Source organism: Eulemur rufifrons, chromosome 19, assembly GCF_041146395.1.
Source record: "Eulemur rufifrons isolate Redbay chromosome 19, OSU_ERuf_1, whole genome shotgun sequence".
Lineage (NCBI taxonomy): Eukaryota > Metazoa > Chordata > Mammalia > Primates > Lemuridae > Eulemur > Eulemur rufifrons.
In genome coordinates, this window is record NC_091001.1 from 95,535,292 (window position 1) to 95,547,854 (window position 12,563).

The 12,563-nt window shown below is 46.4% G+C and overlaps 1 protein-coding gene across 1 annotated transcript in view; it reads right to left on the reverse strand.

Annotated features, from left to right (window-relative positions):
- DPYSL5 (dihydropyrimidinase like 5) overlaps nt 1-12,563 on the reverse strand; it is a 42,929-nt gene that overhangs the window by 13,466 nt on the left and 16,900 nt on the right. Inside the window, exons 2-5 of the mRNA XM_069494801.1 lie at nt 6,194-6,352; nt 3,981-4,160; nt 3,099-3,167; nt 1,448-1,492 (exon numbers count right to left, since the gene is read on the reverse strand). Of these exons, the coding sequence (XP_069350902.1) occupies nt 1,448-1,492; nt 3,099-3,167; nt 3,981-4,160; nt 6,194-6,352 (453 nt within the window). The remainder of the gene's footprint in view (nt 1-1,447; nt 1,493-3,098; nt 3,168-3,980; nt 4,161-6,193; nt 6,353-12,563) is intronic.

A 12,563-nucleotide genomic window follows, 5' to 3' on the forward strand; every position in this document is an offset into this window, starting at 1 on the left:
GCAAGAGCGAGACCCCTGTCTCTACTAAAAATAGAAAGAAATGATCTGGACAGCTAAAAATACATATAGAAAAAAATTAGCTGGGCATGGTGGCACATGCCTGTAGTCCCAGCTACTCGGGAGGCTGAGGCAGGAGGATCGCTTGAGCCCAGGAGTTTGAGGTTGCTGTGAGCTAGGCTGATGCCATGGCACTCTAGCCTGGGCAACAGGGTGAGACTCTGTCTCAAAAAAAAAAAAAAAAGAAAAGAAAAGAAAAAAAAAAGAAAAAGAAAAAGAAAGAAGTGCTTTCCCTTCCTCGGCTCCTTTGATCCCCACAACCATCCAGTGAAAAGCGGCACGGCACTCCCCCCTTACCCACGGTTTCTCTTTCTGTAGTTTTAGTTACCCACAGTCAACCAAGGTCTGAAAATATTAAATGGAAAATTCCAGAAATCAGTAATTCATAGTTTTTAAATTGTGCACGGTTCTGAGTAGGTGAGATGAAATCTTGTTCCATCCCACTCACTCTGCCCAGGATGTGAAGCCTCCCTTTGTTCAGTGTATCCATGCTGCACACGCTCCCTGTTAGTCACTCACTAGCTGTCTCGGTGATCAGATCGACTGTCGTGGTACCAGTGCTTGTGTCCAAGTAACCCCTATTTTACTTAACAATGTCCCCAAAGCGCAAGAGTAGTGATGCTGGCATATTGTTATAATTACTCTATTTTATTATTATTGTTTTTAATCTCTTACTGTGGCTGATTTATAAATTAAACTTTATCATGAGTATTATGCATGTATAGGAAAAACTTACGGGTATGCATGTATATAATGTACATAGGGTTTGGTACTATCTGTGGTTTCAGGCCTCCACTGGGGGTCTTGGAACGTATCACCCATGGATAAGAGGGGACTACCACATTATCATTGCAGCTTCACATTAATATAATAAAATAGTGTATCAGAGTGGCTGAGGAACTTGCATGTGGTCAAAAAGCGTATATTTTGGTAAAGGCCAAAGCCAGAACTTCGGTGCCACATCTCTTGCTTGGTCCACCACCACACTCCATCAGCGCTCACTACCCTCAGGAGGCTTTACCCTGAACCACACCAGGGAAAAACGTGTGAGAACAATGGCCCAGCCCAATAGCATAAGTTTAAATTATGGTTCTTGAAGCAAACAGATTCCAGTTGCATGAGGCTCTGTGGTCCCCGCACCCCCCCCTCCCTGGGGAGCCATCTGCACTGGAGCAAGCTCAGCGGGGAGGAACAGAGCACCGGGTGGAACAGAGCGCTAGCAGCAACAAGGATGCACGCCAGAAGGGCAGCATAACAGCGCTGGTTCAGCGAACAGTTCTGGTTCAGCAAACAGTCCTGTGGGCCAGGCGTGGTACTGGCACCCACAGCGGGATGAGATTGCATTGCAGAGGCTGGTTTCTACTCCCAGAGTGGACAGTGGGCTACTTACCCTGTTTGCAATGGTGATAACACGGTGAGTAGCTTCAGCTTCCAGCTGTTAGAAACAAACAATAGGGAGAAACCAAGCTTCACCATCTCCTCCAAGCAAGCCCACACTTGCCTGAGAGCCCACTGTGTAGACAGTGCTGGAATATCTACACCCACAGGGGCTGGCTCGGGGCAAGGCCTGGGCTGCAGCGCCAGGCTCTGACCATCTTGGCTCACACCTAGAGAGAATCCTAGGACTTAGATGCCAGGCACATCCTTGCTGGATGCCGCTCAGGGCTTAATTAAAAAACAATGAAACAAAATTAAATGAACAAAAACCCAGAGTCACATCTCTCCCTGTTTCCTGGTACATTCTCTGCACAGCCACCTCAGAACTGCAGAAGGAGCAATAGTGACTGATTTCAAGCTGAAAATTAGCCTCGATCAGGGCATCTGAGCCTTGGCACTACTGGTGTTTTGCATTGGATAGTTCTTTTGGGGGGGCTGTCTGTGCACTATGGGACGTTCAGTGGCATCCCTCGCCTCTGCCTGCTAGATGCCAGTAGCATCATCCTCCCCTAGATGGGACAACCAAAAATATCTCTAGACATTGCCAAATGTTCCCTGGGGAGCAAAATCTCCCCTGGCGTAGCCCCAGGACCCTCTTCTTTAACCAACAGCTGATGGTGGTGATAATTATTGCTGTAACCACCACTACAGCCAAAGCCTGCTGTCTCCCTCGTGTTACTTAACAAAGAAAGCCCCGTGCCGTGGCCACCGCCTGCCCACTCCTGTCTCACAGGCACCCCCTCGGTGCACTTGTTGGGTCTTTTTCTCCAATTTGGAGGTGTCAAAACAGGATCTGTATTCAAGGGCTCTGACAGACAGGGACAGATCAGGGCAGGAGTAGGTGGGACTCCCCATCCGGCCCATTGTGGGCCAACTTGGTTCCTAAGTGATGGCAGTGCCACCACATCCTGCATCCCACTCCTTGTCCCTCAGGGACATTCAACCAATGCTCTGCATTTAAAGCTTTCTCCCCACAAATGGCAGAGAATGTCTCAACAGGGTCACAGGGCAAGAAGGCACTACTTGTCCAGTGTCGTCCCTCCAAGGCAGAATTATTTAGCAGGGAGACTGTGGGGAGTTTGTGTTAATGTCCTGCAAAACTGTGCGCAATAAACCAGGGGGCAGAAGGGGAACAGGGCCTTTAGTGACCATCTCGGCAGTAAGGGGGAGGGAGCATGGACACGTATGTCTCCTGTCTCTGGTGGGAAGGGTCCAAAGCATTCCTCAGTGTGCAAACGGACCTCATCCCTGAAATGCTGGGTTCCAGGTTTGGAATTCCTTCTCACGCCTGCGGGCCTTTCGGTCTGTCTGTTGTCTCCTGATCTGTGCTGGGCAAAGCACCCACTGGTGTGCTGACACTGCCTCCCCCAGATCCCGGAAATCAGAATCAAATGGGTGGGTGTGGGCCCCCCTAATTATCTCCTCCAAGAAAGCTCAAGGCCAAGCTGGTCTCAGCATAGAGGAGCTTTCCCTAGGTAAGCTTCCAGCTGGGAACTTCTCCCATGGAGAAAGGGATACAACTTATATTTTTGATGTCTCTTCCATCCTAAAAGATTTTGTGACTCTACGGGAAGGATATCGACAAAGGACACAGTCTTTCTCACCTCCTCTGGGCGGCTGATCTCGATTCCTTCTGGGCCTGTGATACCCAAATCTAGTGCCTCCTTAGCGCCCTGAACAATAGCAAGAGACAGAAAGTTGAAGATTCATAGAGACACTGAGTAAGGAAACACTGGGCCCGAGGGACGAAAATCTGCCAGACACAGCCTGTTCCAGCAGGCTCGCGACTCTTCTCAATTCTGGAAGGTTCATCTTCTAAAGAGGGCAGGGCACGCACATGCCTATGCAGCAGGGCTGTCCTGATTCTCACTTCGAAATGACTGGACGTATCTTTTTCTCTTACAAGTACAGCTCAGTGACTAGCAGTGGGCCTGGGGAAGGCAAGCACTCTTGATTGGTTTGAAAGTCAGAATTTCCTCACTGGAAATCTAGACAAGTCTCTAGGTTCCAGCAACTCCTGGGGCAGCTGTTACCCCAAGACCCAGGAGTACACGGAGGCTCGTCTTTCTTGGTTCCAGTGAACAGATTTCCATAATATCTCAGCCCCTCTGCAGAGGGAAAGCAAAGTGGAAAGCTGATTCTTATTTATTCTGTGGGTCAAATCTCATTAAAAATATTTCTAAGAAGTGCTCCAAATTCTCTGCTATAATGGAATTTAAATATCATAGCATTAGAATTAAGACATTATCACCTAAGACTCAGAAATCTTTTTGAACCATAAAGAGAGGTGGTTTTTTTTTTTTTTTTTGACAGTAGAAAAGTTTGGATTTTCTGAGCAAGATTTGTCATCTGGGGCATTCACATCTTACACTTTGTCTACAACTTGTTTTATGTGAACCCTGTAGGATCAGTGAGGGGTCAGGAATTCCCCTGAGAACTGGCTCCATCGTTGCCCCCCCATCTGACATTCTCCGTGGCACACTTGCCTCGGCCACCAGCTCCCCGTTTTCAGCATGGACACGGGCGATCGCCCCAATGTCCTTGCAAGCGTGAAACACCTGGTACAGCTCACTGTCTCGAAGCATGTACAAGTCCTTGTAGGTCATGAACATCTGGAACGAGTTGACGCCCTTCTCCCTCACCAGCGTCTCCATTTCGGCTTTCACCTGGGGAGCAAATGCAAAGGCGATGTCACGTGAGCACGGACGCTCCGGGGACCGACTGGCAGGCGCTGGCCCCGCATGCAGGAGATGAGTCACCGTATGGCCACCCACAACCTCTCTCTCTCTCCTCCCACCCCACAGGCTGCTGTGAGGTCACCTGAGCAAATGGATGCAGAAGTCCTTTGAAAATCGTCAAGCATGACACCATTATAGGAACCAGATTGTTACGTTATAGGCACATTTCTCCTATGACATAGGCTTGGCCTGCATTTCTGCCTTCAAACCAGCCTTAATGATGAACACAGGATTAATGATTTTTACTCCTGTGGCCTGCTCCGCCAGAAACCATAATGGGAGCAGTGTCACAGAGAAGGCACACTAATGCTAAAAGTCCAGAGAAGCTGAAAAATTGAATTTAGGAACAAAGCAAAGCATGAATAAAACTATGGGAATAAGGATATTCATCCCAATATTAGTTATACTGGGGAAAAAATGGAAGCAGCATTGTCTGACAATGGGAAAATAACGTCAGGTTCATCTACTTGATGGAACATTCGGTGGCCATTACACTGACGGCCACAAAGACCACACAGCAAAGTAGGAAATGCTCACACTTCAGCGAACAAGTCCCTCTGTGAAAACAAGCATGAAAAGCGCCTGGGAAGAATAAGTTACACTAACAGTGGGGACTGTGTTAGGTTATTGGATTATGTGCTTCCTTTCTTTCCTATTTTTAACATTTGTAATTAGAAAAATTTATTTGATTATTATAAAAAATAATTTAAAATTCTAGACACATGAGAGTCCCCACAACCTCTGGGAACTGAGAGATGGCTGGGGTGGCCTCGGTGTTGCCAGGAACCTGAGTGACCCTCTGTTCCAAGCCAACTCCAGGGCACGGGAATGGAGATGGGTGAGTAGGGGCCACTCACCCAGCAGGGTGTTCAAAAAGGAGACCCCCATCTGACATTCAGTGCGATCTGCACCTCTGGCCCGGTACCAGGGAGAGGGGCCTTCATGCTGCCGGGATCAGGGAGCCCCAGGGCCTTCCATAAGCACCATTCAGGGAAAATGGAAGAGACTGGGTGAGCTCCCAGCTCAAGGCTAAAACCCGAGGGCAGAAGTACAGTGAGGAGTTAAATGGCCATCTCAGAAGGGAGTCAGGCCCTTAGACCAGGGTCTACGACTGAAGAACTTTGTACAACTTCCTGATGCTTGTTACTTTTATGATTCCGGGGCATCCACCAATGTACTCGTACATGGGACTCAATAAATAATTGACGACAAAATGACTATCCAGGCTGCTTCCCTGGGGTATAAGCAGTAAAACTCCAGAAACAAAGCAAAACCTAAATGCCTGTATATCTGTTTTCAGGAAGAGCAAGGAAGCAGGAATCTGGGGACAGGAGACTAGATTCAGACCCTGGGGTCTGGGCAGAAAGGCAGAGGCCAGGGGAACAGACACAAAGAAGACGGAGAGGCTGGACTGAGGAAGGGCTCCGTGGAGCAGACTCAGCCACAGACCAGGGCAGCCTCAGCGCTCCTCAGAGCAGGAGCTGGGGCCCAGCAGGGAGGGGGTGCCCCTGGGTCCATTCATACCAGGTGGTGCTGAACTAGGATGAAGCCCTCAATTTGGAGAGCTCAGCTCAGTGCTGTAGACTCTCAGTATGAATATGACAGTCCCTCTGCACCTGAGCCTTGCTCAGCCCACTGCTCTGCAGCACTGCCATGAGATGACACCTCATGTAAATATCAGGAGATGCTAAGCACCTCGTCGTGAGAGCAAGGCCTGGCCTCTGGCCTTGGACTGTTTGTTGCAGAGCAGGGCTCTATGTGCCTGCTCTAAAACAGGCCCCTTAAGTTAGGAAAGACAGCCCATCCACTCCCCTTATGGAATCTCAAGCATTTTTAATTTTGGCATTAGGGGAGGGCACAGTGTTGGTGGGAGGGGTGCCCCCCACAGGCAGGAGGGCACCACACCCCAGCTGGCTTAGACCAAACAGCCCCGCTGCCACTGTGCCTCCTTGCACTGTTACCTTGGGTGCCCACCAGGTGATCCCCACATGGAGGGCGTAGTCACAGCAGACTTTGGGGTCAGCCAGCCCCCGGCACTTCTCATAGGCATCCACGAGGGAGGTGTCCTTGTCGGGTAGGACGTGGCCGATGATCATGGTGGTGCCTCCAACAAGTGCTGCCTGAAGGAGATGGGAAAAGGCAGTCTCATCACAGCTCTGCATGCACCCAAGTCACTGACATGGTGACACATGGTCCCCAGGGGTACATTCAGGACAACCACAGACCCTGCCTCACAAGAGGCTGCAGCAATGTTTGGGAAACTTTTAGGAGCTGTCCAGAGGTGTGGGAGCCAACAGGTGACCTTCATCTTTACTCTGGGTGACAGGTGACCTTCATCTTTACTCTGGGTCCACAAACCTGCTTCTTCCTCAGCTTGGGGTTCAGCGTGGTGCTTTGGAAAACCTACTTAGTGTGTCACCAAGCCTAAGGCCAACCCCGATTTTCCCAATGAGAAGATTCTCTCCCTAAACAAATTCTAGCCAATTCAAATATACAGATGACATATTAAAATGTCTATATACAATGTACTGTAACATAATATATAATATAATCTAGTATAATATAATGATATAGATGACATAATCAAATGTCTGTAATAGTTACGAATTTAATTACACACATACACTTAAACCATAATGTGTAAAATGTCAGTTTGGATGTATTGTTTTGTTTTATTTTCTCAAATTTCATGAGGCAATTTTATTCAAACTTTTCACATCTATCTTCAATACCAGGGTCTTTGTCCTCAGTTTTTCTCCAGCTATCTTAAGACAGAACACTTTTTAGCTGCATGTATGTAGTGAAAATTCAGCCTATTCACAATCTTCGCAAGATACCTCTTTAAAAAGAAATCGTTAAAAGACCTCACTCATAATCACAAAGTGTACCCCCAGGAAAGATTATTCAATCTGTATTAAAGATTGCCCCCCCAACTTTTTTAAAACCAATTTGGCCAGGTGACTTCCGTAAACTTCCAAAATTGGCATTGACCAAAGGCTATTTCAGGCTAATGTGTTGTTCCCAAACAAAATTTTGTCATTAACATTGACATCAGTGAGAGAGAGTCCCATAATATGAGTCTTTGTGAGGACTCTAATATAAGGTGACTCTTCTTTCTGACTAAAAATAGTTGAAAAAGTCCTGTCCTCCTATCTGAATCCTTACAGTGGTTTGGAATCACAGCTCCGGGTTCGAGTCCCTGCCCTGCCGCCTCCTAGCTGGATAATCTCAGCCGGGGCACTGAGCTTCGCTGAGGTGCAGATTCTTTACCTATACAAGTGGGGCGGCTTCCTCATTGGACAGCTGTGAAAGTCAAGTAAGATGTCACTTATGGAATGGATTTGGTAAAGTGTCCTAACGTGGGTTTTCAGAACTTTGCTGTTTATCTCTGTTTTCTGTATGGGAGAAAAAGAACATAATGACATTGTCGTAATGATTTCATGCTTCTCTATTCAATTAAGTCCTTGGTCACAAATCAGAAATATTGCTGGGGAATAAGGGGCTGCAAAAAAAAAAAATTAGTTCAGTGGCCCAATAGCAATTAAAGTGAAAAATTTTCCAACCTTGATTTTTCACTGGCAGGGCCAGTGAGAATATTGCCCATGTTGTCCTGTGGAACTCAGTGGTCTGATTCTTGCATAGCTTAAAGCAACCAACAGAGGGTGGTAGTTCTGTGGATGCACGTAGGAGACAGGACGGGGGCAGCAGAGAGTCGCAGAGAAGGGGAAACGCAGATTGTAGCTTTACTAGCAGCTTTCTATTTCTGGCCTTGCTGGATAGCGCCAGGCTGATTCACCCTCACAGCAGGTGGTTGTACTCTATTTTGTCCTGAAATGCATTTCTTGCTTTTACACGTGCATACGGGGGTGTCTGACATACTGAGGTTTTACACACTCAGTTGTTTTATTTTTCTGTGGTTCTAGATTGCTTTACACCCCCACAGTACATCTGCCGCCTTGGATAGAAAACAGGAACCTGGAAACAGCACAGTGTGATAAAAGAGCCAGGACCATTCTCTTTTTTTTTTTTTTTTTTTTTGAGACAGAGTCTCGCTCCGTTGCCCAGGCTACAGTGTCGTGGCGTCAGCCTAGCTCACAGCAACCTCAAATTCCTGGGCTCAAGTGATCCTCCTGCCTCAGCCTCCCGAGTAGCTGGGAAAACAGGCATGCACCACCATGCCCGGCTAATTTTTTTTTTTCTATTTTTAGTTGCCCGGCTAATTTCTTTCTATTTTTAGTAGAGACAGGGGTCTCACTCTTGCTGAGGCTGGTCTCGAACTCCTGACCTCAAGTGATCCTCCCACTTTGGCCTCCCAGAGTGCTAGGATTACAGGTGTGAGCCACCATGCCTGGCCTCCAGGACCATTCTTAATACTTGCAGGTCACAGGGCAAGAGTAGAAAAGGAGGTCCAAGTGCTTAACCTCTAAATATTTAAAAGTTATAGTTCAAGCTAACAAACTGTTACACAGAATATGTTCTATCCTACTCTGTCGAATATATCTTCATAATGACCAAGAGGGGCCAGGCTTGAATTCAGAATTCTCGGGGTCCTTGCCACTCTGAGCTACACTGCAGGCAAAGTCTGCCTTAGCCTCTGTGCCTGCTCCCAGCCCACACCCCCCACCCTGAATTCATCCTGCAGCCCACAGGTCTAAGCTCTGTCTACCTCTTGCAAAATGCTGCCCATGGGCCCGGTGTGCACCTACTGGTGGTTTGTCCTCCAGGAGGACAGATGCAGGTTTGTGTAGGCCCTGGAAATGCTCAGGGCCATCTGTCAGGGAATCCCAGGGACCCAGAGTGTGGTCTAGGACTGGGCGAGTGGGCTCTGGACAGATACGGCCCCTGGACCCAAGGGGCAGGGGTACAAGTTGTTGCAGGGCCGAAGGAGGGTCTCCTGGAGTCCAGAGCCCAGGGCAGAGGCTGGTCTTGCCTGGGTCTAAGGATGGGAACTGAAAAGAGTTCTGGAAGGAGTCTGAGCATCCGGTAGTAGTTTAGACTTTCCCAACTCTGGGCTGTAATCCAGGAGCAGCCATGTGCCCCCGAGAGGGTCAGGTGGCACTGGACATGAGAGCATCGGTAAGCTGAGAAGGGCATAAAAGGATCCGGAATAATTATGACTGTTGTCACCCCAGGCCTGAAAACAAGAGTGTCACAGCGTCAGCAAACTCTGCCCCAGCTGTAGGCTCCTGAGCCCACAGCAGACACCGGATGCTCAGCACCTGTTTGCTCTCAGGCGAGACACACACTGAGCTGGCTTTTCTCAGATGCACAGGTCCCACCCACGGGATGACGCTGACAAGCTCAGTCCTCACAGGAATGTGATCCCACAGATGTGACAGATCTTGTTAGTGTCACTTCTACAGCCTTGTAGAAATCTCATTTAAGGATTATGTTTAAGAATATGCAACTGTTGCACGTTCATGACTTTTTATGCAAAAATGGTGCTGGTTAAGTACGCCGTGGGAGACCTTTAATGGAAGTCAGTAAAAATGACGTTCATGGAAGCCAAGGCATAACGTGCAAAAGGGTTATACTGTAATGAACGAACAAGGCAGGATTCAAGATGCTTAGAACTATGTTTAAACACATATACCCACACACAATGAAAAAAAAATGGAAGGAAACAGAACAAAACATCAATAATGGCTGTTTTTGAGTGATGAGATTCTAAGTAATCTATTTTTTTCCTACTTTTCCAAAACTGATTTAATAGAATATATTACTTTTTTCTCTTTTTTTAGAGACACCCAGGCTGGGGTGCAGTGGCACGATCACAGCTCTCTGCAACCTCAAACTCTTAGGCTCAGCGATCTTCAGCCTCCCAAGTAGCTGGGACTATAATACAGGCACACACCACCATGCCAAGCTAGTTTTTTCTTTAAATTTTTTTGTACAGATAGGGCCTCACTATGTTGCTCAGGATGGTCTTGAACTCCTGGCCTCAAGTGATCCTTTTGCCTCAGCCTCCCAAAGCACTGAGATTACAGTACTTTTATAATATACATTTAAAAAATAAATTTGGAGGAAGCTAATATTACAGTATTTAAAATTTAGTTATCCATGATTAATGTGTTTAAAATACTTTATTTTAAAGTTAAGAAATATTTCAAAGATACAGCAAAAGTATAGAAAACAATAAAATACATACCCATGTACCCACTACTCAAATTTAACAGATGTTAACATTTGTGCCATATTTACTTCAGATGCTTTTAAAAAAAGAAATAAAATATTTCAGATACAACTAAAGCCCTCCACCCTATTCCCATCCCTCTTTTCCCTGTAGATGGTATAAATTCCTCCCATCTATGTTTTTATGCTTTTCTATGTTTGTTTTGTAAATTAAAAAAATGTATACAAATGATATCTATCATATCGTCTATATTCTTTTGCAACTTGCTTTTTTGAAACTTGACATTTACCTTTAAGATTTATTTCATTCATTTTAATTAATTCATTTTATGAATATTCCTTCATGCATGTATTCATTTCGGAGCTCACACACATTTACTGCTTCCCACGGCATGCGAGCATTCTCACGCACATGTGAAGGGAGCCCACATTCAAGATGTCCGTTGCCAAGAAGTGGAATTGCAGCTATGTGGAACACGCTCATCTCCAACTATGCCAGACCTGACCGTGGAACAGCTGGTCTCACTAGGGCCTCCTTGAATCTGGTGGCTCATCAAAATCGCCCATTCATTTATCAACTTGAGCCCTTATTTTATATATATATAAGCATATTTTTTATGTATGTCTAGCTAAGCATTCTCTATCATGTATGTGGGCTTTTTTTTTAATCCTGAATGTAGGACTTCACATCATCATTAAATTAATAGAGACATCAGGGCCATTGGTGTAACCAATAGACACAGTATCATTATACACATTTGGCAGGATGCTAAACATAATCTTACTATTTCAAAGTGTCACCATTTTTTTTTTCTATTTTGACATATGCTGGGTAAATCTGGATTTAGCTGATGCCCAGTAATGCCATCCCCATTAGTTCCCCAAGAAAACCCAATATACTTAATGGTAATCCAATTTTACAACAGTTTCCAGGCATACACTTGGCAAAGAGCAGGAACCTGTATTCGAACTCAACCTAAACCTTTTATAAATGCCATCTTTATGCTTCAGAAGTTCATCAGACCAACATGGGGCACATGGAGGTCTCCATATCGACCAGAGACCTGCCCAACAACTTAGAAAGATATTTCAGATCCTTGTGCCCATTCGGCTATGATTTATATTTGCTGACATTACAGAGCCAGAGAGAATAAAGTATGGGTCCCTCCTAGCTTAATCAGGACAAAGACCTTTGAAGAGTCACTCTCTTGCCATCTACAGGACTGCAGCTCCAGTCATATTTTGCTGAGCTTCGGACAGCAATGGTCACCCTTCCCTCCGCCATAAGACTTGCCTTTCTCACTCCAAGGCCAAAAACCAATCGGTCGGTCAAGGCACAAACTTTGTGCTCTGCTGTTGAGAATGCACTTGGGCCAGAGCTAATCCACGGGGTTTTTCACTGAGGAAGGGGGAGAAACTTCCTAGAGCATATTTTCATCCTGATGCGTATGTTTGAGGAGGTGACTGGAATCGGAAAAGTAGGATCTGCTACTGCCTAGGTGTGTACAGATCAAGGGTAACCCAATCTTTAAAAAGGGAGCAACACTGCACTGAGACTCAAATGACAAGTGCTCGGACGTGTGTAAACTGGTAACTGCAGTGCAGACATCCCTGCCTCTCTTCATGCTGTTGGGAAGCCATCACTTGTCCAGGTGGATCTACTTCTCTTGCAATTGCTGAACCACTTCTTTTCTTTTCACACCTTCCCCAAGTGAGAAGAAAAATAGAGAATAAAATAAGAGAAAAAAATAAAGAGAAAAAATAATAACCAGCTCAGTGGTTTCTCTACTGTTCTGGGCAACTTACTAGCCCTCTGGAGCACCAGCTCTTAGCACCACGATGGCCTGGGACACGAACAACCCCCCCAAAAAGGCCCAAGCATGTCATCAAGTGGGAAGATGCATCCGTAGTACTTGGAACCGTGCCTGGCACACAGGAAACACCTTTCCCATCCTGAATCCCAAGCCCCCCAGCCACGGCCAGCTCCATGGGCATGTGGCGTGCAGCTGCACAAGGCCTTGCGTTTAGGAGGGCTCTGTGCTTGCTTTAATGTTCTGCTGTCACTGCCTTGAAATTCTTAATAATTTTTTAACAAGGAGTCCCACATTTTCCTTTTGCAATGGGCTCTACAAATTACGTAGCCATTCCTGCCAGCTGACCACTGGGCTTCATCGTCATCTCAGCCAGCTCACGCAGGGG